The 26,017-nt window shown below is 36.3% G+C and overlaps 4 protein-coding genes across 6 annotated transcripts in view; 2 read left to right on the top strand and 2 right to left on the bottom strand.

Annotated features, from left to right (window-relative positions):
- Positions 1–197: 197 nt before the first annotated feature.
- Positions 198–9,133, top strand: LOC142975867 (uncharacterized). 2 transcript variants are annotated; one of them, XM_076118983.1, is made up of 12 exons: positions 198–658; positions 1,170–1,287; positions 3,000–3,158; positions 3,511–3,626; positions 4,122–4,288; positions 4,769–4,933; positions 5,276–5,381; positions 5,659–5,724; positions 6,565–6,644; positions 7,188–7,332; positions 7,422–8,262; positions 9,024–9,133. In XM_076118983.1, the coding sequence occupies exons 1-11, from the start codon at positions 376–378 to the stop codon at positions 8,237–8,239; spliced, it is 2,223 nt and encodes a 740-aa protein (XP_075975098.1). In that variant the 5' UTR covers positions 198–375; the 3' UTR covers positions 8,240–8,262; positions 9,024–9,133. The 2 variants fall into 2 exon arrangements, with proteins under 2 accessions (XP_075975098.1, XP_075975097.1); XM_076118982.1 differs by having other exon boundaries at positions 198–679.
- An 829-nt stretch (positions 9,134–9,962) lies between these two features.
- Tango14 (transport and golgi organization 14) lies at positions 9,963–11,749 on the bottom strand. The gene is made up of 2 exons (XM_076119444.1): positions 11,287–11,749; positions 9,963–10,775 (listed from the first exon to the last, which is right to left on the bottom strand). The coding sequence occupies exons 1-2, from the start codon at positions 11,585–11,587 to the stop codon at positions 10,312–10,314; spliced, it is 765 nt and encodes a 254-aa protein (XP_075975559.1). The 5' UTR covers positions 11,588–11,749; the 3' UTR covers positions 9,963–10,311.
- An 823-nt stretch (positions 11,750–12,572) lies between these two features.
- RpS30 (ribosomal protein S30) lies at positions 12,573–14,416 on the top strand. Its single transcript, XM_076119347.1, has 5 exons — positions 12,573–12,680; positions 12,884–12,968; positions 13,229–13,394; positions 14,038–14,131; positions 14,310–14,416. The coding sequence occupies exons 2-5, from the start codon at positions 12,894–12,896 to the stop codon at positions 14,365–14,367; spliced, it is 393 nt and encodes a 130-aa protein (XP_075975462.1). The 5' UTR covers positions 12,573–12,680; positions 12,884–12,893; the 3' UTR covers positions 14,368–14,416.
- A 6,251-nt stretch (positions 14,417–20,667) lies between these two features.
- Positions 20,668–26,017, bottom strand: part of LOC142975842 (monocarboxylate transporter 14) — a 29,687-nt gene continuing 24,337 nt past the window's right edge. For both annotated transcript variants that reach the window (XM_076118931.1, XM_076118932.1), the window contains exons 4-9: positions 25,571–25,659; positions 25,273–25,388; positions 24,965–25,150; positions 23,800–24,852; positions 23,586–23,711; positions 20,668–22,883 (exon numbers count right to left, since the gene is read on the bottom strand). In XM_076118931.1, the coding sequence (XP_075975046.1) occupies positions 22,732–22,883; positions 23,586–23,711; positions 23,800–24,852; positions 24,965–25,150; positions 25,273–25,388; positions 25,571–25,659 (1,722 nt within the window). In that variant the 3' untranslated portion in view covers positions 20,668–22,731. The remainder of the gene's footprint in view (positions 22,884–23,585; positions 23,712–23,799; positions 24,853–24,964; positions 25,151–25,272; positions 25,389–25,570; positions 25,660–26,017) is intronic.

Genomic DNA, 26,017 nt, shown 5'->3' with positions numbered 1-26,017 from the left:
CTAAAGATATATCACCATTAATAGGTTTTATATTTTCAATTTAAAGTTTACTGCTATTATTTATTATGATTAATGGCCAATCAATTTATTATGGGACGGCATGCTCTTTTTAATAAATGATTTCAGTATAATTTATTGCCAGTAGAATAAATACCATAAGCTATAATTATTATGACAACAGTTTGGATTTCAGAAAAAGTTTTAGTCTATGGTTAAGTGTGCTGAAAACCGATGAATGTGAAATGAATTTTACCGATGAATTTAGCAAAAATACTATAATGAACAATTATAACAATACTGTGTATGATGTTTTTACATACGTGTTATAAAAGTATAGTGGTCTTAGTAAATTTTGTGTAATTAAATTTTACCGTCATGTACTCCGGTAAGGATGCCGCAAATACTGCGTATCCCACGCAGTGGGCATTGAATCCCACCGCTTATCAGAACGTTGATTCTAGTCAAGTAGACTGGGCAGCTTTAGCCCAACAATGGATCGCAATGAAGGAGGCTGCGGCCATCGTGGCCGCGCCGCCCGGGCCACCTGCCAAGCCCGAAGAAGAAGGCGAAGCACCGATGGAAGTTGAGAATCCAGATGCTAACTCAGATGGACCGATACCTCCGGGTGCTGAATGGAACGCATCCACAAATTCGTGGGGTGGGTGGAATAACCAATGGGGTATGTTGATAATATGAAAAGAACCATCTGGCTCCAATGATAAGTGGTTTATTTTACCGAATACGAGTTAAAAGTACTTAAAATAAACAGTTCTTTTACAAAGAATTAATTATAAGTAAAAGTCGCTATTACACTGTCTACAGAACTTGGCAATGTGTATTACCTACTACTTTTCTTCTAATGTTGGTTATGATTTTAGAATTAGTAAGTCATGAAAACATTTGTTAAAATGTTCATTATAAATGCATCAAGTACTTAAATCCAGAAGTGTGAGCTATTATCTAAATAATAAAAAAACATGATCATTGAAAAATATCTCAATATTGAGTAACTGGAGTAGCTGATAATCTATTCTAGTAGTTACGGTTTATTTCATATTATTATGTTCCTGGTAGTGCTATAGTAGTTCATCCCACAACATACAGATGACAGACACTACTCTTAGTCATTTAAATCTAAGCTATGGTACTAAAAGACTCAATTCTCCAAGGTTGGGGATGGTCGGGCTCAGGGCCTGTCGACCCCAAGATGGCACCAGACCCTGCCATGGGCCTGTCTCCCATGCTGGATGGCTACGTACCTCCTGATTCTGCTTCTCCCATGCCAGGGTAAGATATAATCATTTTTAAAGGTTTATTCAGAAATACTGAAAATATACTAAAGGCCAGTATAACAAATTTTTTTTTTTTTTTTTTTTTTTTTTTTTTTTTTTTTTTTTTAAAAGACAACTCCCGCACTAAGAATTGCTCTTGTGTCGCGGGGACTTTTACAAACATACAAACAACGGACACAAAGCACAACCAGACCCGAAGCAATTATTTGTGGATCGCACAAATAATTGCTCCGTGTGGGAATCGAACCCACGACCTCCCGTTGCAGTGGTATCGGCGTGGCGACCTAAACCACTGCGCCACGGAGGCAGTCAGTTCTTGAATGAGTGTCATCAATGAAATTTTGTTTGTTTCTTTTTTTTAATTCTATCTATTATGAATGATTGGTTGAACTATAGTACAAGAATATAAGGCATGTGTCCAATTCTGCCTACTCCAAGTCAGAATAAAATTGGAATAGGTCATAAACAAATACCTTTGATATTCATGGAATCATTATTTTAATCATCATATCATCATTCAGATGAATGGAACAAGATGTCAAATTCCATCTGATCACTTAGGTATCTTGATATTTGTCCAGAAATGGTGAAAATGTACATATTCACAGTTAACAACCTTGAAAAATCACTCCTATTTTAAAAGCACGGTCATAACAAAGGCATTTGGAACCACTCCTAATAAGTCTACAACAATGGACTCTTTACATACAGTACAATGAAATTGAAAAATCAGATTGCTGTAAATTCATTAGTATTTGATCAGGTATTTAGCAAAATATAATAATAATTCTTTTTCTAATTAAGGTAATGGAATTTAGAAAGCATTCTGTTTATGTAAATGGCATTCTCCATTACATTTGATAAACTTCATCCACATCGTAATTGACTTTCATTTCTAAAAAAATTAAAGCTATTTTAAGCCATAACTTTAAATTTGTTATCAATTTTAGTACCCAGCTTTGCATATTAGGCAAAATCTGTTGGTTTTATTTGTTACTGAGTTACATACTTTTTATATTTATTTTGTCCTGATACTTTTCAATCTCTGTTTATAATTTTCTTTAGAGATCCAAATGCTAAATGAAAATTAAATGAGACTGATGTTTTATGACAAAAATCAGATAATAGTTATTTCAGTTACTGTTTATTTGTTCTATTCAGTATGTGTCTAGGCAATTTTATAATGTCAAGGTTAGTAAATATTTTTGAGATTGAATAACTTATAATGATCTGAACTAAAAATATAATTTCATAATCATTTTAAAACTGTTTCACACACTACATCTGCATTCTGAAGTACACCTGTTTATTTATGTCAGTTCAAGGTAAAGAGAAACAAAGGAACTAGTAGACTAAACATACACACAATAAATGAAGCATTATAACTGATAGGTTTCTTTTGTTATTTCTTGATGGTCAGAAAATGTTATGAATACCTGTGCACTACACTAGACTATCATACTTTCATAAAGACAATAATAAAAGATGAAGATTGTGAAAAGTGTTTGAGGATGGCAACTGATTTATTATACTCCCTTATGCAATATGCACTTATTAATGCTGTATACTGCTTATTTATGAATTGATACCATTCATAATTATGAAAAGTGATTGTTGAAAAGAATATATGTATAGATGGAAACCAGTTAAAATCTGGACATTGATGCTTTCGTTCTGTGCCTGTATTATCTTTTATTTCCTTGGTAGCTACACCACGGGTGCTCCAGCGCCGACATTCCAGCATGGCTACTGGACGGCGCCGCAAGCAGAGCAGAGCAACAGCCGTGGCAGCAGTACCAGCCGCGATCGCCGGTCTAAGAGCAAAAACAGAGAACACAAACCTCCCAGGAGTTCCAGAGGACAAAGGTAAATTAACCTTTGGATTCCTGTTTAATAAAAATTTAAATGACCTGCAGTGATGTGAAAATATGGTGCAATGATGATGATTTAAATATTTATGGTTGTCTTTTGTACCACAAATATTTTAGATGAAAGAAATCCGGTTATGCTTCAGCATGAAATGTCACCTCATAACCTGGCAATTATCATATAAATTCATTATCTTAGGAATTGAAGTCCAGACCTGATAAGCTAGCAATTTATTAAAACTCTTCAGGTGAAAATGTTAGCAGCATATAAGATTTACGTTCTTTTTAAGCAATAACAGTAAATGAAGAGTCAAAATTTATTAATATGTCCCTATTACAAAATGTTTCAGAGAAAAAGCCCCAGTGATACCTCCGGTGATTGAGCCCATAGTGATGCCGTCCACAATGCCCAGTGCCACCATTGATGCAGCTAAGAGAAGACAGCTTCCGGCTTGGATTAGAGAGGGTAAAGTAACATAATAATGCTCCCAGATTCACTTTCGTTAGGGCTTTAGAGATAATGATGAGCATCATTATATATTTTATTGATATAACCAGTTGTCATACTATGAAGTAAATTATACATCGTCACGAAAGCTTGCTGATTATTTTTTACGACCACTTTTTATGACTTTAAAACATGAAGGATACAAATTCGTACAACTACTGCCTTTTGTTTGATTTAAATACGAAAGCATGAATCCGCTTTAAAGATGAAGAAATTATATAGACCACTATTGATAATTTTAAGTACTAACCTAACCTACTGCTTGGAGAAATTCTCAAATTTGGGTCTGCAAAAACCTTGCAGACCCAGAAATTGTTAATTTAAACCTATACCCATAGAGAAAAAGGGTCGCCCAACTATACATTCTTACTATTTACTATTGAAAGTCATAATTAACAATTTCGGAACTGTTTTTATTATTCATTTACTGACATTAGTATATTCTGCATTCAGGATTAGAGAAAATGGAGCGTGAAAAGCAGAGAGCGATTGAACGGGAACAAGAGAAGAAGGCGCGAGAAGAAGCAGAGAAGGAAAAGAAGCGATTAGAAGAAGAAGAATTGGAGAGGATAAAGGCCGAAGCCGGCGGACAACCCGTGCTTCCACCTAAGAGCAAATTTGTTAGTACCTATTATTTACACCACTTATGTGAAGCAAGAGAATGATATTTCATCGCAAGATTTTGGTGACTACCTCATCGAGTTCGAAAAATTAAAAATATTAAGGTTTTATGTAAAACATGCATGCATACTACAAGTATTAATATGTTACATACATAGATACCATCCTAGATATGCGACTGAGTGATACAGACTTGCCAATATAACTCATAGCTGAACAACCTAAAAAAGAACCTTAGCATACATGGTTTATTTAGATTAAAATTCATAATTTTTTGTATTTCCAAAATATAATAGCTGTATTAAACTGGCTACCGTCAGCTACACACGCCAGTGAATCACAGATGGTCTAAATTCTGAATATTTTAACTCCCGTCAGTTGCGAAACTTTACAAGGTACACGGCTCTTTACTGAGTTGTTGAACTATAATCAAACATACATGTGAATTCTAAGGTAATATAATTTTGTATGGGCTACAGGAATCAGATTCGGAGGGCGAGCAGAACGAAGAGGAGAAAGAAGATGCGCCGTCGTCGAGTCCAGTGAAGAAGGAGCCTGACGTGGAACCCGTGCATGTGAAGGAGGAGAAGCCAGACCTCACACAACTCATCAAGAGGAGTAAAGAGGAGATCATGCAAGAAGTAGTCAGTATTATCAACGGATCCGGAATTTGTAGATTTTTAGTTTTTATTATTTCTGGGTTAGGTCTTAGTGATTATGTTACCTGAGAACCATAAATACTTCTTAATAAAACTTACCGGCGTAATTAATGCCGAATGATTAACATTAACTAAAACACAACAAATATTTGTACGAAAACTGTAAATTGAATATTAGGTTTTTATCATTATTTTATAATTATTTCTATCTTACTTCGACCTAGTTAGCCTAGGAGAGTGTTTTGGTGTATCAAGTACTACTATATTTTTTCTGTTATGGAGCAAACTACAAATAGAGTCAACCCTAACGTGATATGATGTCAACAGATGCTTGCAGTTCGACGATCACTGACAGAAATACTTCTCGAGGTGACCGACCAGGAGATTCATACGGTGAGCCAGGAAGAATTGGCACGTTATACCGCGCTACAAGGTATTTCCACTCATCTAAGCTTAACCAAAAAGGATCGGTCTCTGTCAAGACATAACTTTGTACCTCGAGAAACTGTCGCGTATTGACTGTAACTGTGATATGTATGCACTGTGATAACCGTCTCGCAATGAGACACCTCATGTGGACTCGAAGAACTGTGATGTGCCAAACTGTGTATTATTTTATCGCTAATTAAGTCTTATTTCAGATGTTGCCTGTTGACAATTGAATACATGTGGTGTTGTGATTAATATTGGTTTTATTTATATGGTAAAAGCGTCGCGCCTCAACGCTATGAAGGCGAGCAAGTCGAAGGCACTCGCCGCTATCGCCAGTGGGCTCGGTGAGTTGCGTTCCTAATGCTCCGCTCGCACAAGTATCTCGCACACTCGCTGCAGGCCCGCTGCTCGGTCCTTCTGTTCGCTGTTTGTTCTAACAGTAATTGCCCTTACCGCGTCCATGCTTCGATATGTTTCGAGCAGAAACGTCATTTAACATTAAGTGTTATTGTATCAGCTGAGACAACAGTCTGCCAGATATTTGCGAATAAAACATAAATGGTGGTTTTTCTCGATATATAATAGAAAAACTGTCACAGAGGTAAAAACAATGTATTAAACCGCCATGTATGTTATACACATTTCTCATTTCAGCAGCCCAGCATCATAATTAGTATTTTAGTATTGACCTAATTGGCAATACAAATAATATCAGCAGTGCTTAAATACACTGTGTTTAGTGGAATAATTGGTAAGAAATGTACAGAATTTATTATAGATGTTATTATATTTGTAAACAGTTTGTTTTTAAGTAACTGTGTAAGTGTGTGCGAATGGTATAAAGGTCATTATGGTGATTAGTTCTTATATGATATACATGTAATTTATTGATGTAGGCATGAACTGATATGAGACGGGAAGAGAATGCATATTATAAATACTAATTCAGACAATAAAATACTCAAACATACCTACTTCAAAACATAATAGTAACAAATTATTATAGACCCACAGAAAACAAATTAAACTAAGACAAAATCACATTTGTATTTAAAACATAATGCACTTTACTTTTTTATTTTAAATGGGAGGTGCGTTTTGTAGGTCGAATGTGTTAAAATGACGTCATTAGAGGTGTTCTGTTGTTGGGCCGAGTTATTATTGTGAACATGATGTGTGTGCAGGACTCGGGGCGTACGAGAGCAGCAGCGACGATAGCGCCGATGAAGACGAACAAAATGAACTGTCTGATCACCAGCTACAGGTTTGTACATAACACACACCGTTGCAGTAACTTAGTCCATTTATTTGTTTTGAAAACTTACGTATTGCACTGCAGTAGACGTCGATGGCGGATTACTGTTGATAGGGCTAGGAGCGATTCGATCGCAATAGCACTACTCAGGCAAAAACGTCATAGCCTTGACCCAGAAGTGTGGTGACACATGCTAACAGAAACGATAAACTTAGAAATGCTGTAGAAATATACGCCTTTTTCTGTCTTCCTGTCTCCAACAGTCATTAAATACAATATCAAAAAATACTCATTAGCTACCGTTTTTGTCTGGCTGTACTGAGTGGATGTAAACAATTAAATTGTAGCAAAAACAGTCACGAGGTGACTTAATTACCCTTGTCTTTTATAAAGGTACCCTTCACTCGACCGTATCACGAGTATTTTCGAATTTTAATACTAAGTAATTCCGACTGCTGTTACGTAATGCAGCGCCTTGGTTTTCGGAAATCTCTCAATTTTTTTTTAACATAAAGAATGTAAACGTTAACTTAATTATAATAACATTAACAGGAGATTATAAAGCGGAAGCGGCAGGACTTCGAGCGCACATCGCGGGAGATCGAGGCGGAAGTGCGGCGCGCCGAAGCGCGGGAGGCGATCGACGAACAATCAGCTACGCCCACACACGCTACACCTGATAGACCGCGACACTCGCGTCAGTATCATTACCTATAAATTTCACGTTAAAAAAGGGTTGCGTGCTTCTTGCGTCTATTTTTATAGCTACATTTTATTTTATTACAGGATCTTCGACGACCCCACCACCAGTAGATAGTGAAACCCCGTCTAAGATACCGGAACGTCGTATCTCCAAAGATAGAAGAAGTAGTTATAAATCGGTCGATAAAATAGACGGAGTCAGAAAACTAGAGTCCATTCCGGAAGAAAAAAATAGGAAATCGAGCAAAAGGAATCGTACCCCGAGTCCTCATTCGAAGTCGACTAAAGTTAACAATAAGGGAAGCTCGTCGTCTTCGACGGACTCCGAGGACGATTCCTCCTCGAGTTCTAGCGAGCGGTCGACGGAGACCGAGCCGGAACTCAAATCGGAACACAAAACAAAAAAGCGAAAACGTAGAAATTCTAGCTCGACCGATTCTCGCAAAAAGGCGAAAAAAGCGAAACACAAAAAGGATAAGTCGCACAAATCGGACGATAAAAACTACTCCAAGTCGAAATACTACGACGACTACGAGAGATCCGAAAAATCTAGGTCCAAAAGGAAAGAGGATTACTACGATAAGCATAAATCGTCCAAGAGTAGGGACTACGACCGACACAGAGATAAATACAGGGACGAATCCGAGGAGGAACGTCCCAGGAAGCGCTCGAAGCGCTCCCGCTCGCTGAGCTACGAGTCGCGCTCCGGGCGTCGCCGCGACGAGCGGGAGCGCCGCGACGCGCCGCGCGACTACGACAAGTACGAGCGCCACGACAAGTACGACAAGCACGACAAGTACGACAAACACGACAAGTACGACAAACACGATAGGTATGAGCGCTCTAGGGACTACGACCGCCGTCGCTCGCGCAGCGGCAGCCACTCCCGGCACCGACGGTGAACATCAGGTTATCGCTCCGACAGGTTGTACTTTTATTTATATGCATTATTGTGTGCTCTGCATTATCAAAGTATCCCACTAACATTGTGTCACTTGTGTCCTACCCTGCAACCATGTTATTGACGATGTGATCCTTCTGATGACTTCAATATAATTTACTTAATTAATATAATAATAATAAATATGTTACATACTATAATTATAATATTATGTACGTTTTATAAATTAATAAAATTTTATCTAAAACCGTAATATATATTCCTAACACTATATTTATTACAGTTCATGGTGTCAGAAATGTTATAATAATACGCTTTTACCTTCAATTCTATTTCTGTTCAAAAAGGTTCAATTATTTATAATATAATCAGAACATCAACAACATTAAATTAATTACATATATTATTCCATGTTGTTTAAGTTAGTCCAGCATAATAATAAGTAATATAAGAATGGAAATAGTCATCATATTGTCATTGATGGTTTATTTACCCTTAATAGTGTGATTTTTCATTATCATTCTTTTCTAATTAACTACAGTTTCGTCACTTCTTCCAAGTCTCATATGAGCATCATGTCACAGATAACTCATCACTCCGTCCGCGTCATAGATAAACGTGTTCATAAGTAGATTATGCAACTTGATAACATGAATGTTTTTGAACAGGATGTATTTTATTAAATAGTAAAGTAAAATACTAACAATAATAACAATAACGTGAATGTTTCTGACATCAAGAAAAATTTAAGGCTGTGATTTATTATTTTATTTTCTCTCTTGCAGATGGAAGCAGTCAATCGTCGTGCAACAGATGTAAATATTAGTATTTGTGTATAGTATTTTAGTGTGCACTTACTATTCGCGGTATTTTAATAAACACCTATCTTGAAAAATGGCTTTTCTTATTGTGTTTTCCAAAACCCAAAGAATATGAGTATTTTTAATATTCTCGACCTATTACTTCTGTAATTGTTGCACCTGTTAAGTATGTTCTAAGGTCACTAATAAAGAAACTCATGAAACGGTAGCCAAACCCTGAGTAAAATTATAAACTTTCTAATATATATTTGGTGACAAGAAGTTGATGAAATTTTCAATGCCTATTGTATTTATAACTATGAGCTTGAATGCTTGGTTCTAAATTAATTAAATAATGTTTAGTTACATAATTTATATTAAGTACTGATGAAATGATAGCTATCAATAAGTTCATCAAACTAAATAATGATTATAATATATTATCATAATCTTTAACAACTTTAGAGGGCAAGCCTGTATCATTGTGTATGCATCAGGAAACACATTATTTTCACACTTAATAGCTGTAAAGCTATTTTTATTAAATTAAATAATAGTCTGCAACTTGCTTACATAGAAATTCCTGAATTATATTATAATATACATATGTTATTTGTTATTGCCTTTGTCCAGCAGTGGACGATTCCCGGCTGAGATGATGATGATGATGATGATACATATGTTAGGTCAGGTGCATGATCGACGACTTAACATGCTCTCAGAGACACAAAGGTTTGCAAACTCAATTTCGTGCCTTTGGACAATTACATAGAATGTCTTGACAAAAGAAGACCTTGGGGAAAAAGGCCTGATTCTGGATTTGAACCCTAAAACTTGCACATTAGTCGCATCCACTACTGGTGTGCCTATAAGCAGTTAAATGTTAATGAAACTGGTGAGTTGTAAAGTAATAAAAGTCAAATAAAAATGGTAGATAAATATATATTCACAGATTTCTATTATTGCTCATTGTGATGGAGATACAACTAGGTACAAATAAAAATAAAATATTTCGAGATAACATTTTACTTTGAACCTCACTTTTGTAAGTAATAATGGCAAAATATACTTTCACATAAATTACACCATAGGCCTTCTACAAAATGATACTTTGAATGTGTCTATTGTGTTAACATATTAAATTATTTACTTACTTGGATATTTTTAAATTAAAGCACCTATTTACACATACTCCTGATGTCTAACAGAACTAGTGTCAAATAATTAATTCAAAATACCTACACTTAGGCCTACCTCTTGGCAAGTTCCTATATCACTTACCAAACCTTTGATCACATTTATTGTATTTATATAAAGCTCCTACAAAGTTATCAACATTTACACTATGATCTAATGACATTTGTATGAACTCAGTAAGTCTTATTTGCCATGGCAATAAACCATGAGTGCAGCACACTGGACCAGTATACAATACTAAGTCTGGATCAGGAATGGAAGGATACATCAGCTTAAGAGTATTGTCTAACTCTTGTGCTGTAAATTCAATAGATTTTCTATTACATATAACTTTGTCTTCTGCTATCTGGCGTATACATTGTGCTATAGTTTGGTGACCATCTTTCCGTGTAAATATATTAATGACTATTGTATGAGCCTGCAAACCATTTGTATAGCCATTCAAATCTGGTTTCTTAAACCACTTTATACACCCAGGAACTCCTCTTTTCTTTTTTTCAACTTCATGAAAGAGCTGTTCTTCATGATACTTCAGGTCTCCTGCAAAATTATAAATAATTAGACAAAAAAGTATTAGAACATAGATATTACATTAATGGACAATAATGTTTTAGGTTACAGGTACATTTTATCAAAATAATGTATCTCAGTAAAATTCAATAACAGTCCAGAGCTGTAGGAGTGAAAAACCAATAACAATAAAATATTCCAACAATAAAATGTTAGCTTAGAACTGAAACAATAATCTGATTTCAACACATACATTTATTATCAGTAAAACTGTGTATGGTACTTGAGTCATGTTGCACCAGAATTCAATGTGTTTTATCATACCCATACAAAGTAAATGATGACATATTATTATGATATATTCTCAACAGCTTAATTATAAACATAATTCTGCTCTTAAATTGCTTTAATGAGTCTAGGATATTACAAATTAAAGCACGTAAATGAAATACCATAATAATATTGGGTATTGCATATTATCCATAAAAAAAACAAGTTTTATGATAGGATTTATATTGGACGTGCTGGTGCAACTTATTACCTGTTATATCATAAAAGCTCACGTATGATATTCCGGATATAAGGCTCCATATAACCAAGCGAGCCAAATCACTAAACGTATGATGTTTGGTATCTGTTACGACCACCAAATGTTTTAATTTCTTGGTAACTCTTGGCACATGTTCTAATATAAGTTTAATATCACTTTTTGTCACCTCATTCTCCGGTAATATGCACTTCTTGTAACAAATTCGGTGATAAACATTTCGAACAGCAACAAGTATACTAACAACCAAATGAACTAATGTAAACAGAGCTTGACGTAGCAATTGTGAAAGCATGGTAAAGAGATAACAATACTGAGTCAAAACTAAGTAGTAACTATCTATTTTATTTAACCATTTTTCCGCAAAAGAAATCTCATCGAAATTAGACAGATCACACGGCACAGTCAGCCGCTTTTTTCTGTCAACCAATCACGAGCTTCTGGGTGGACAGACTGCTTACCAACGTTTAGAAACGAATCTTTGAATCATTTTATTTGGTTTCCCACCCTACTAAACTTAATTAACATTGGCAACACCACAACAAGGTTGATTTAACTTTTCACTTTTCGGCAGACAAATGGTCATGTAAATCCGTATTTAATACATATTTAAGTAAACATGTAGCTAGGCATTCGTTTAATTTAATCATAAGATTTCAATATGTACATGATTTAATACATGATGATTTTTTAACTCAAAGAAATTTGTGATTTTTAGTTACCTGGTTACCATAGTACCTACCTATTATCTCTGCTTAGTTTAGATCACCATGTAGGTACGCGTTATTCATGCGTATTTATATTTTATTTACTTAATATACCAATATAATGTGTATAACAATATACTATTCATGTAAATCGACACGTTAATTTGTGCGTTGCGAAATGTTACTAAAGTGCAAATAGAATAATATTCACATATTATTTTTATTACCTACTATTTAATAAAATATAGTTGGTACCTAAGATGTCGTACCTACATTGGTAATGCCAAAAAATATACGTATACGGAAGACGTAGATACCTATCTTGGTTACAGTGGGTAATGGTGATGGTGATGGTGACGACCATTGTGATATTTCAGTACCAGCACCGATGAAATTTTGTACAATAAACATGAATGTCATAAAATTTTTCTTACCAAACTTTTCATTATTATTTTAGATTTTTATATGCAGCTTAGATCGGTCTTTTTATGGGTAGCGATTTAGTGAAAAAGCGAAAAGCGATGCTCATAAAAATATTTTGACTTTGGTAATACTTGCTAGTGTTGTCTCAGTAATACATTTTATCTTACTAAACGTATCGGGTACTTAGTCGATTGTAAATTCGTTTCCTTTTCCGTCCACCATTTTTGTTTCTTTCGCTTGTCAGACTTGGCTGATAAGGTTAGTATTTCGCACGATTTTATAATTTTATTTAAGTTTGGAGTGGTTTTACGGGTAATTACATCGTCAAAGTTCTAGTAAATCTAATTATACGCAGAAAAGTTAAAATTCGTGTCATATAAGTGGTACTTGTGAAAAAAACACGCATACGTTGTTATCGTGCTGCCTAACCACGCCGTTGAATATTGCGTTTTCAATTTCAGAGGCCTCAAAATGCAGCTGCACATCAGAGGATTATCGACGCACGTCTTAGACGTAGATGGACAGGAGACCATCGGTCAAATCAAGGTAAGCTTCATAATTTCAACAAGTTCTCATTATACATATTGATTGATTCTAAGATTATCATTTATAAATGAAACTATTGCAGATGTGTTAATCATAAAAAGTGTTTTATACTAATCACGAGCAGCAAGTCTATATTTCTACCCCTCAATGTGCGGTCATGAAAGTTTATCATAAGATCAAATATGTTTAGGTTAGGTTATGATCTCTGAGTAATTTGACGATTCAGGACTTCGCAGTTAATTTATTTTGTGACCTTCCAGGAGCGCGTCCGCGCCCTTGCCGAGGTCGGAGCTGAAGAGTTGACCCTCTCAGTATGCGGTGCTCCCTTGGAAGACGCCTCCCTGGTGTCTGAGCTCTCATCCAATGAGCTCGACCTCACAGTGCCACTGCTCGGTGGTAAAGTGCACGGTTCCTTGGCTCGTGCCGGTAAGTACATGGCTAAATTGTTTGTGTTTTTTTCATTCTACCACAGTTGTTATTATTCCACAGTCAGATGTCTTATTAGTGCACATTGTTGCTTATATATTGTTGATAGTTAGACATAATGACTTATTTACGTCATTTTGTTTTACAATATCCTTTTAGTGTGCATAAAGGAGTAGTTTAAGATATAGGTTAAAATACAGTATCCTGAACACACAGTGAACCAGCAGCTAAATAAAATTTAAATTGAAGTGTGCTATACTATATTTCAAATGTATTTTCAATACATACTTTTTACTATACACTGAGCACTTTATCAAACTCCAGGCCGCTATTGATAACTATTTTAATATTAATTGGAAAGGACTGTCTGACATTGTCTGACCTGGGAATTTAATTAAACACCTTATCATTTGCAGTTGGATACACTACTAACCACTTTACAGAAACACTTGATTTGTGTTGTAAAATTAGACATGTGTGTATTGTGTATGAATAGGTTACCCTAAAGAGTGACACTAGAGACTACTAGACTACTAGAGATAATTAACATTAATAAATTATTCTATTCATATAATATTGAATCTTGATCATATAATTAATACACTAGTGCTTGTACATAACATAAGAATTATAAATTTTTCAGGTAAGGTCAAAGGCCAGACCCCTAAAGTAGAGAAACAGCAAAAGAAGAAGAAGAAGACTGGCCGTGCCAAGCGTAGGATCCAGTACAACAGACGGTAATTAATTTCAAATCTATTTCAATAATTGCAATACTTATGACGCTATAATTTTTGACCATTACTATTTTGTATTATCTACATTGTGAATAGTCATTGCATAGACTTTTCCTAATATTATAACAGTTTTAAATTTGTAATTACATAAAAATTTACTAAATATTCGTTTTCGTTTCAGTTTCGTCAACGTTGTCCAGACCTTCGGCCGCAGACGTGGACCCAACTCCAACTCTTAGGTTTATGTTTTGTAAATAAAATGCAAATATAACATCTGATTTGCGAAAACTCGTATTTTATTTCACACTGACTTACGACACATGGCTCTGGAAGTGTATTTATTATCCATACTAATATTATAAATGCGAAAGTAACTATGTCTGTCTGTTACTCAATCACGCCTCAACCACAGAACCAATTTGCATGTAATTTGGTATGGAGATAGGTATTTTGATACCTGAGAATGGACATAGGCTTTTAATTTGAATTTTTACCCCTGGAACGCATTGACATGGGGAATTCATTCAGGTGGCGGATGAAGTCGCGGGTAAAAGCTAGTATTAGATAGTTAGCTAACTAATTCTAGGAGCTCGTGGCTTAGCTAACAACAGCCGATCGTTCTCCGAGGTAAAATCACGCTTGCCGAGGTTGATCTGTGGATGAGTGACTATCTATACGTCATATCGAGATCCTCCGTGTTTCTGAAGGCACGTTAAATTGTGGGTCTTGCCTGTCAATTTCGAAGATCTTTGACGGTCGTTAACAGTCGGAAGCTTAAAAGTCTGACAACCTGTCTTACCGAAGGGTATCGTGTTATAACCCAGGTAACAGTGTTGTGGAGGTTAGATAAGCAGTCGCTCCATGTAAAACACAGGTATTCAGCTGCATCTAGTGAGAGTCCAGCCCCAATACCACTATGCGGTCACCCATCTATGAAATGACCGCGCCAACGTTTGCTTTAATCACAGATCGTTTACCGACCGGTGAGCGCAGCTGGCTATGAGCACCTCGAGTTGTAGGTACGCTAACAAGTACATGACGAGTTTTGCTGGTGCCTGGCTCCCCAATCAATTCCTTATATGCAATACCTGTTGACTTTAAGATTCTCGCGTCTAGTAGACGGGCTCTACGTAGTAATAATGTTGGAAAGACAAAAGCATCATCAGCTACTATACTTCAAAATCAAATCATTTATTCATATAGGTCAAATATTGACACTTATGAGAGTCGTTACAATTACCGAATCTACCACTAGCTCGGAAAGGGGGTAGAGCCTTATGAGAAGAGCTAGCGAGAAACTCACGGCCACTCTTTTCAATCGCTAAAAGTTTTACAATGTGGTTGATACAATAATTGATCATGCGAGGAGCTGCCAACAATCAGCGATATAGACTAAACGTCAATTATTAAGGAAAATGAATATAGCTAGGTTATTAATTTATTAGTCTCTGATCATACAGTATGTTGGGAGCACCTACTAGCATGTGATAATAAGAATGTGGGCAGCAAGTGAGCACTTTGGTTGTAACATTATAGAAGAAAAAAGTGTCAGTTTTATGGTTAACATCAAGTTGTACGTAACATCACCTATTTGCATCATTAATTGCCCATATTTTACAATATTTAGACCTAGAACTACTACCTTGCTAGAATCACGGATATGGGTAGTGATTTGTAGTGAATCTACCAGTTAAATCCGTATTTGGGTAAAACGAGGACGCAACGTCGAATCGTCGTTGCATTCTTCGACGTCGTCGTTATCAAGACATTTGGCCTTTACTTTGTGAAATTGACAACATTTCAAAATTTTAAAGTACCCAAAATAAAAATACCATTTCTTTATTTTCTCATCCTGAATACAAAACATATTTTTTTATATTTTTTGGCTCAATATTTCGGGAGCAATAAAATAAAAACCAAAAAATACGCTGTGACGTCACATATACGGAAGAATAACGTCTTACCTTTGCCTTTGCAATTTGAATAAAAATTATGTAGATTGACATTTGAAATGTCAATAATGTTTTAAAGTAAACAAACACGAAAATACCACAATAAATGGGTTACTGAAGTATTTAGCATCATTTATGAACTTTAAACATTATAGATTTCTCGAAATGAGTCCTAGTTAACAATATAGGGTTATGAAGGATCTCAAATATTGTTTTGTGCCATCTTACGAAAACAGTTCTGGAGACGATCGAAAACAATTATTTGCTACGCCTAACTCAAACAAGCAAGAATAGTGTAATGCTGTGGGTGTTGTGTGTCCGTGTTTAAGATACTCAAGCCACACTGTTATATATATTAACCTCTCGAGCGCCCCAACGTCAAAATTCAAATATACCGTTAAGCGTCCGGGCCAAAAATGGCGCGCGAAATTGAATTGGCGGTTGGCGTTTAAGCGCCGATTCCGTCATATTTTAATACTAACACCCTAGTCATACCTTATTTAATTGAAATCTACATTAAATTTGCTATAGATTAAAAAAATAAACCACAAATAATATTTGATAGTGGTAGTACAATAGTCGGTTTAATCTAAATATTTTGTGCTTTAGGCATGTGTTTGAAGAAAGTCTAAAAAATATTTTTAGGCAAAAAAAATAATATGACGAAAGGTCTTATCGTGTAGTTAATGAATAATGACATTAAAATCCAACTTTAAAATATACTCAAATCTTTAAAATTAGTTAAAAAAAGGATTTACAATATTGGTGATAAAGGAACATGTCGTTGGGTCAGATGTTGTTGAAGGTGCTCTCTGGCCTATATCAACCACTTATTCAAGTGTGTGCATTAGATCGTCGTCTCGTTTCATCAGCTTCAATGTCAAATATGTTTGAAAGGGATAAACATAGTTTTAGCATTTCTTTTTTACGTTTTTTAAATGCAAGATCGTTTTGCCGTGACACGGTGGCGGGGCGCTTGACGGGGGTAGAACATTCAACCGTGACACGGTGGCCGGGCGCTTGAGAGGATAAACTAATTCAACATTCAGATGAAAAAGTCACAGTAGCATGTGGGTCAATAAATCTCCATAGTCCTATAATAAAACATGAATAAAAAGACGTAAACTAATTTCAATTTGTTTTATTTAACACTTTCTAAAATAGTCTTAACAATAAACTGCTTCCAGAATGGTTCAGCGTCTTCTAAAATCTTTGTAGTGTAATTTGCATCATACTCAATTTGTGTATTAATTTTGTCTGTTCAAAAGTTGGATCAGCAATACAAAACAGATCTTTCAGCATGCATCTGAACCATTATTTGGGCCTTACATTATCCTTGGAGTTTGCCATTATTACATAACATAATTCTTGATTGTTTTTCCACTTATTGGGCATTTTATCTCCAGAACAAATTTCGCAGAAATCCCATCTGGTGGAACACCAATAACAGGGGAAATTAGAATTAGGCCTGAACTTAGAATAACTCCAAAATCATTTTCTAATGTTTTAATTAATTGTTTTTATAATGTTTTACTTCGTCTTATGGCTTTAAATTCAGGCACCTTATAGCCACCTAAGATACTTTGCACCAAAACACCATTTTCTGTTTGACAATGTACTGCTTCATAGATCCTAGAACAGTAACTCTTCCCTTACACATGGAATGCCACAACTTTGAATCTGCTTGATCTTTTGTTGCTTCAGCCACACTGTCAATCACCTTTTCACTGTGAGCATCTTGACAGAACTGATTAAAATCCCTATAGCTATGGTCTTGCTGCTGGTGTATATACTGGAGCATTAAATTAAATATGCTGTAGTCATTTAAAGTAGGCTGATGTTTACCACAATAATTCAGGATTAGTCCTGAGTCTCTTTTACGCTTCTCACATTCTTCAGAAAATATGTACAAAGTAATGCATAAGTAAGTATGTTTTCGTGCATATATTCCAAAAGCATTAAGTTATTTACTATGCGCAAGTTCCCGCTATCAGCAACTTGGAATCCTTCAGATACCTTCATGACTTATAAATAACGAAGAACGGAAAATAATAACTTATAAAACAATTAATGTATTTGTAAGCAAACAATAATACGATAGACGCGCCAGGTTGACAAAACACTGACATTTATAATTTTTGTTTTCAAAATGATGTGACTTGTGAGCAGGGTTGGATTTAGGTACGTTGAAAAAGATAGTACAGAAAAATGAAAAGGATAGTATTTCCAAAAAAATTATAGTACACTTTCATTATTTTGAATTTACCTTATTATGTAGTCATTAAAAGCAACAATTGTGTTTCAGCATTAAACACAAAAGCAAGCCTTTTTAAAATCCGATACAAAAAATGTGTAAAACAAACTAATTTCACTGTGAGAATGAGTAGTGTTGCAATTTTTTTATGAACGGTAAATGCTATCGCAATGATTATTGGTTATTTTATAAGAATATTAGTCTAATTATGTTGTTTTACTTTAATTTTATACCTAATTGTGATCAGAATTCGGTCGGATACACTCACGATCGAAATATTTATATCAAATAAAACTAAAATTCGGGAAAATTCACTAATTTAAAATTATAGTATTTTACCGTACTATCCTTAGATGTGGATAGTATATAGTACAAAGGGCGAAATTATAGTATAAATACTATAATTATAGTACAAAATCCAACCCTGCTTGTGAGGCAAAGGCATAATGACATTCCGCCGTATATGTGACGTCATTTGGCACTTACGTCTGTTTAGAATTAAACAATTTTCAAAGTGAAAATCATGAATGAAAATAACTAAATATCACAAAAATACAAAATATGGGTCCCTTTATTTCACATCTAGTTTAGAATAAAATGATAAAATATGTTACTTAAAAAAATGAAATGTTGTCAATTGACTGTAGTACAGCAGCGATAGGCACACGATCTCGTGGGACTTAGGTATGTACCTACGTGAGACTAGTTTATTGTACAAACAAAGTTTACCCATTCTTAATTCAATTAAAGATAAGAATATCCTTTATCATTTGTCTATAAGTATTCAGATACACAATCTCAATTAATGAATTGAGATTGTGTATCTAGCAGTAAGTGCTGTAATGACTATACCATACATCCCTTACTTCTTGGTTAAAACACCGAAGATTCTATAATATATGATGTCTATGGACACCGTATGGGAACGTATAATTTTTTATAATAAAGATAATATTTTGTAAGACAAATTGTTAGAATATTTTGCTGCTGTCGGGCCCAATAATTTAAACAGATCCATCTAGCGGCGAATAGAGGAACTGACATCTACCAGTGTAGTGTGTTAAATGATTGTGGGAGGCAAAAAACTATTTCTATGTATATAATTTCTTAAAAAGTTCTGAGAGATTTCACTTAGTTAAAACTTAATGCGGTTGCCTTTAGCCAGGAGTACCTTTTTTTTTTTTTTTTTTTTTTACTCGGTTAATGCATGAAATTGCATCCCCAACGCCCGGAGGAGCGCTGGGGTATGTGGGGCTCTCCGAACCAGAAGAGCAAGGCCTACCCACTAAACCACCAAGGTGTTGCCTCCTCACCGCTTAGTGCCGAGGCCACGGGAACGCCTTTGGGCACACATCCGCGGCCCCGACGCGGCCGTCCACAATGTGGACCCGTCCACAGTGTGGGACGACACCCCAACACACGAGTGCCGTCCCCCCACGTGCCCCCTCGTGCAATGGCCGGAAAACTCCCCCGAGTTCGCCAGCCAGGGGGCCTTCGGAAGCCGGGACAGGCCACGCGCAGATGCGCAGCATGTCCCGGCCGCCGGCGGCGGAAAGGTGTGTAGGCCGCCGCCACCTCCTCACCGACCAACGAGCCCGAGAGTGGTAGTCTGCCCACTCCCAGGCCCTGCGGTCCCACCACCAGCCGCCATGGGTTAAGACCCGGGTCCGACCGCCCGACCCCCGACTCCCCACGGCAGCCCCACCATTGCCGCATCACGCGGTGCGGCCCCGCCTAGTCGCGGAGGACAGGGTGCCCAGCAACGACACACTAGAACACCTCTTCCTCCGCGACTAGCCCCTCCAAAACCGGCCGGACCTACGTCGCCTCGGCCCAGCCGGCCGGCCGCTTTGGTACCCCGGGTTAGTGCGGTACCGCCCAGACAGGGAAGCGGCCTCTCCAATGGGTCTCTCTTCGCTTCACCGCGGCCGAAGTGCGCCATCACCTCAAGGCTCGCGGCTACTAAGCCCCCCCACCACAGCAAGGTGGAGAGACCTAACCTAACCTAACACTCTTGACAGGATTTTTAATATTAAATCAAGCGACCTCTATAATTTGACGTTCTCCGATGTGCTAGTTTAGTAGTCGGTACAAAAGACTAGTAGGTATATTGTGTCTGGAAAGTCGCCACGCGTCTTTCACTGCGTCAGGAGGTTTTGGGTTTGATTTACACACGGAACAAATAAGTATTTCATCGATACACCATAATATTAAGTTGTTACTTACTTCATGGTGTGATTGGATTTTGTGTACGTGGTTGATTGCAGAGTCCCACCGACGCGAGGGTAATACCGAGGTGGATTGCCTTTCAAATAATAAATAAAAAACCAAAATTATCAACAAAGTACGTTTATTAAATTCCAATTGCTGCTATAAGGAATATTACATGAGGATTACCATCAAGACCTTGCATACCTACACACTAGTTACCAAGTAGGTGAATGAGACGGTATCAATGGTCTAAGTACATAATGTGATTGTTACGTATATCAGCTACTTATAATAACGCCGCCACTCTAAATTACTAACAAATAACTCCTAAATAACTTAATAAAAGTAGGTATATATCGGCTATATGAAACCTTATCGTCAGCATCAACTACCCGGCAAATATTGTGTTCTCATAACTGTATGCTCAGACCAAGAGACACTAGTTACATAAAATACACAATTTCACAAATATGATTGTTAGACTCGTTTCACTCGGCAGTTTGTACGTTGTCATGATAAACGGCAAGACTATCAGATGCTTGTGGTCTGATTTTTACACAATATGGCACTGTGGCATCAATAAACATATAACGACACAAAAAATCATAGTCACCATTAAATCTATTTCCACAATCCAAATGTCTGAAAAACACGTTTACGCAACAATATAGCATATATTGTACTTATTGTATAGATTCTAACAATTTTAAAAACTTATAAAATGCTTAGTATAATCGATACAAAATTGCGCAACTTAATAATTCTATATCAACGCATTTACCAATAATATTTAAATTCATAGATATACAAACAAAGATCCGAAAATATCATCAGTATTAAACAATCCAACTGAGGAGGTCGAAATAACTATTAGTTTAAATAAATGAAGGTGTAATGTATCGATAACATAGTTTTTAAAATAATTTGCTATGATAAGAGTTGCATCGGATAGGTCAGTAATTCTTAACAAGGTATATAAGTTGATATAGAAATACTTACATTCAAATCTTTGTAATATATCTAAAGGACCCAGGGATTTATATAATTCATCAATAAAATATGACTATGACTTCTTATATTTTACAAATTTTATAGTAGACACGCTAGAAGACCACAGCCACAGTTGTAGTTCTTATTAAATAAGCTTAATATGTTATTATTTTTTACACAATACATAAATTCAGTTACTATCCGCGTTACGTATTAAGTGTTAAAGGTTGTTTGTTAAAACGAATCCCTTTTGCATAAACCTGCAATATTAATTAACAATCATGTCTAACAAAATATTCATTTATCTTCACAATACCCACAACGAATCATTAAACACAATAAGGCACAATTACTAAATTCAAACTGTTCGTTTAACTTTATATCACTCATGTCATACACTGATATGCAGTATCTTGTAAAATTACCCCTAGTGTAGTCTTATATTATGCACCGCTTTAAGTATAAACTAGGCACACACAATTTCTAACAGACTATATTAAAGTACATTTTGGCTTCAGATCTCCATCATATGGGGTCCTTACTTCGACAAAACTGCGAAACTAATCTTTATATTTCGAGTCTTTGTACTTTAAAATCCTCTAAACCTACTTTAAATGCATTTATCTGACTTAACCGAATAATTGCAAAAGCAACATTCCTTGCAGTTTTGTCAAAGATACACTGTTGGGAATGTTTCTAATTTATAATTTCGTATTCGAGGTACATGTTAAGGACTGTAAATATATTTTAATATTAAATTAAATTACATGTAACTTGATCTCTCCAAAACAGTAAATCTACATAACTAAATTACAACACTAGGTACATTTTGTAAATAAATGTATATACTAAAAATTGCAAGTCTTACAAAAATAATTACCGTATTCATGAACAAATATGCTAAGGTAAAGTTGAAATCTTTACGAAGCAATAAGTGCAAGCACTAGCGTAGGGTCATTCATGAATGCGGGAATAAGGTTGGTATTTAAACTATGCGGAGGCATACAATTAGTGATTCATCACACGCGTTAGAGCACACTCATCCTTCGGCAGACGGAACATTTGAATGCCGGCTACGTTTTGTTTCACGCACTCATCCGGCAGTTAAAAACTGCAGAAACTATTTTTTCAATAGAATTCTTTTGGCACAAGCGTCTTGCCTCCAACAATAAGTCCTTAAGATTTCAGTGAAGCGGTTAAACTTTTGGTGATGTGTTCATTTTGCTGCGAGACTTCTCCCACCTGCTGATCCTGTCCACCGGGTAACACATTAGAGCCGAGAATAGCAGGAATACACCAGACACTTGGAACGCAATGTCGTAGCTTTTCGTGCTATCATATATCATACCTGCGAAACAAACATTTTTAAATGAGAATGGGATAGAAAATACAACGACGTTATTATTGTTAGATCTCCTCAAAAACATCAATACACAATATTTATGTTTTTGAGGAGATCTAACAAAGTAACTTTACTTCCCCGAAAAAAAAGCGGATAACAAATTAAATGTAAAGTTCAGCAAGCCACCTTGAACATAGTACTTATTTTCATTTCTCTTTGAACTGAGGTAGGTTCTTGAGAAAAATATAACTCTCATATGAAACAAAAAAAAATCCATTTAATATAACATTGACCCACTTGCCACCCATTAGTCTAACACATACACTTAGCAGAAAAATTGCTGTAAAAAGTTTATTACCTAAAGATAAAGTATTTGTATCTCTAGGTAAACAGTATTAGCCTAGGTCGCCGTTCAACTGCCATGCGGGCACGTATGAAGGTAGGAATTTGGCACTGCGCCTCTATGCTAGACACAAAGGACAGAAATAGCCGGGCGCCAAGCATTATGCAACACAATGCAGTAATTACGATACATTAGAGTCTAATAAATAACTCCCACTCGATTGACGTTGTTTTAAACCCGTATTTCGTCAGTCACTCCACTTTTGTATAGATAGCATAGCCCTATACTGCCCTTTTAAAATGTGGCGAATTATTTTATAAATCATAGAAGAATTACAAATAAAATGTCTATTTGTTTAAACTCACCAGCTATGGGCGCGCCCAGCAGAGCGCCGAGACCTTGGAAGAGGAGGAACAGTCCGAAACAGTTGGTAAGCTGCTCTAGACCGAGATACTCTACCACCAGGATAGACCGGAGAGATGCGAAACAAGCTGAAATAAATAGAACGTGTTATTGCAATTTAACAAGGAAAGTGATAAAATAAAATTTTTCTTCGTTGTGATGATGTGATACACTTACCTACAGCAAGTCCGAAGACCGTGCAGAACCCATATTGATAACTGCTGTAAAAGCAGAGTCCGCTCACCATGCATGCTATGCCACCGGCCGTTAGAGCAATATTGTTCAGCCATAATGGTGACACCTTCGGCACCGATGATACAAGACCGCATAAGATACGGCCGACGATGTTAGCAATACCGATTGTAGACACCAACCATTCTGTCGCGCTGTCAGGCATATTATTCGCTGATGCTCGTTTTGCGACGTACATGTAAGGGACGAAGAATCCCAACATCGTGAAAAATCCACTGACAGCTAATACTACGAATGTTGGAGATTTGAATAGGCTAACATCTAACATAGTAGCCAAAGCCCTTCGCACAGCTTCAGGGCAGAAACGACACTTTCCAGAAGTCTCTTCTTGGGCATCTTCTTTAGTTGGGACGTGGGTAACTGCCAAGTGATAGCCAAGAGATGTTCGTGAAGTATATTGTGGTAGTCTAGTCAAGCTGGCTCCGAAGAAGATATCGTCACGATATAAGGGCCTGGCGACAAGGTCGGCGTGTGAGCGGCGTTGGTTATGATGATGCTGGTGCGTCTTAGAAGGTATATGAACCTTAACCGCTGATCCAATTAAGGGCTCGGTGTTGTCAATATTGCTGTTGGAATCTTCCTGTTCATCCTTTTCCGCGACTGGGACGTCGATGAACATTGGTTTATTTCCGAGAGTGTTCTTGATTGCTCCTGCATTAGCAGACGAACGCCGAATGTGAGAGTTAGAGATGTGAGAATTACTTCCTCTAAAAACTTCTTCGGCTGTCGGATAGCGGGTGTTATTTGCGACACCCATCCAGGTGTGCGGGCTCACTTTATTGGTAAATCTTAATTCGGGTGGCATGGAGATGCCAGAGTCAAGTTTGCTGTGCAGTTTAAGCATTGAATTTAATTTTTCAACTGCTTCTTCATGACGGCGCGCTGTATCTTCTTCTTCTGGTTGATCAGCTAAAGTGACTCTAACAGGTTTAATGGGTCGGAACATAGCCCCAAATACTATGCAAGTCAGCAACATGCCTAAAACAGAGAAAAACTTAGGTGTAGTTTTGTTTTATTGGTGGTCATCAATCATTTACTGTTTTACCTAGTACGGTCAATGTAAAAAAGGAAAAACTGTTTATTAACATACCTGCTTGGATAAGCATTGTCATTCTCCATTGATAGTCGTGGATAAGTTTGCTGGTAATAGGAGCCATAGCGAAGATGCCCACACCAGATCCACACAACGCCAGGCCTGTGGCCAGAGCTCTCCATTTCTCAAAGTAGAAACCGACAGTCAACACAGCTGGCATGTATATCATGCATAGACCAATACCTGTAAACATTTAATATTATGATTTTATTGCTATTCAAAATATTTCAAAAAAATATTTTTTTTTTATATGAAAATATCACAATTTTCTAAATAAAACTAGCAATGATAGAGGTTTAACTAACCTCCTATAACGCCATATACCATGTATAGGTATTCGACGCTAGTAGCCAAATAAGAGAGTGCGAATGCTGAACTGGATATCAAGCTACCGATGATGGTCACGACTCGGAATCCGTACCTGGAAGCAATAAATATTTCTTTAACACATTCGACTTAATTGAAGGATAGACATTCGAAGTGGAAAAATCAGAAAATCAGCTGATTAAAGATTAACATTTTTGCAAGTCTTTTTACATTGTGAAGAAAAATTTTCCGGAAAACGCGTTTAAAAATGTTAAGATATTTTCATGTAAATCTTACTTATTAGCCAAAGCGGATACGAAGGGACCAGCCAAAAGGTAGAAGCCTGCCAGCAGTGAGTTCACCAGCGTTACTTGACTTTCAGAGATCTGTGAACAAAGGCACTACGTAAAAAATATTCCCAGGAGAAAAGAATAAATCTTATTTCACAATGAATTCTGTCCTTGACACAGCAACAGAAAAAGTTTGCACGATGGAAAACTTAGTGGTTAAAAGTATAAGAAATACTATAATTAGAAGATGCATTTGATATTTGATGCAGGAGAATGATTCACGATCCGGCTCGTAACAATTGATTTTCCCCGGATATAGCTTAAGGAGAGGAGAAATAACCGTCTTGTATAAACATCGACTTATCAATGTCAAAGTTTAATAACCGAAGTTTAGTTGTAGCAATTAAATAAGCAGTTCAAAACAATCCCCAATACGGTCCAGTTTCGATTAAAT

This window comes from Anticarsia gemmatalis, chromosome 10, assembly GCF_050436995.1.
Source record: "Anticarsia gemmatalis isolate Benzon Research Colony breed Stoneville strain chromosome 10, ilAntGemm2 primary, whole genome shotgun sequence".
In the NCBI taxonomy this organism is placed as follows: Eukaryota; Metazoa; Arthropoda; class Insecta; order Lepidoptera; family Erebidae; genus Anticarsia; species Anticarsia gemmatalis.
This window is presented reverse-complemented; position numbering and strand designations above follow the sequence as displayed.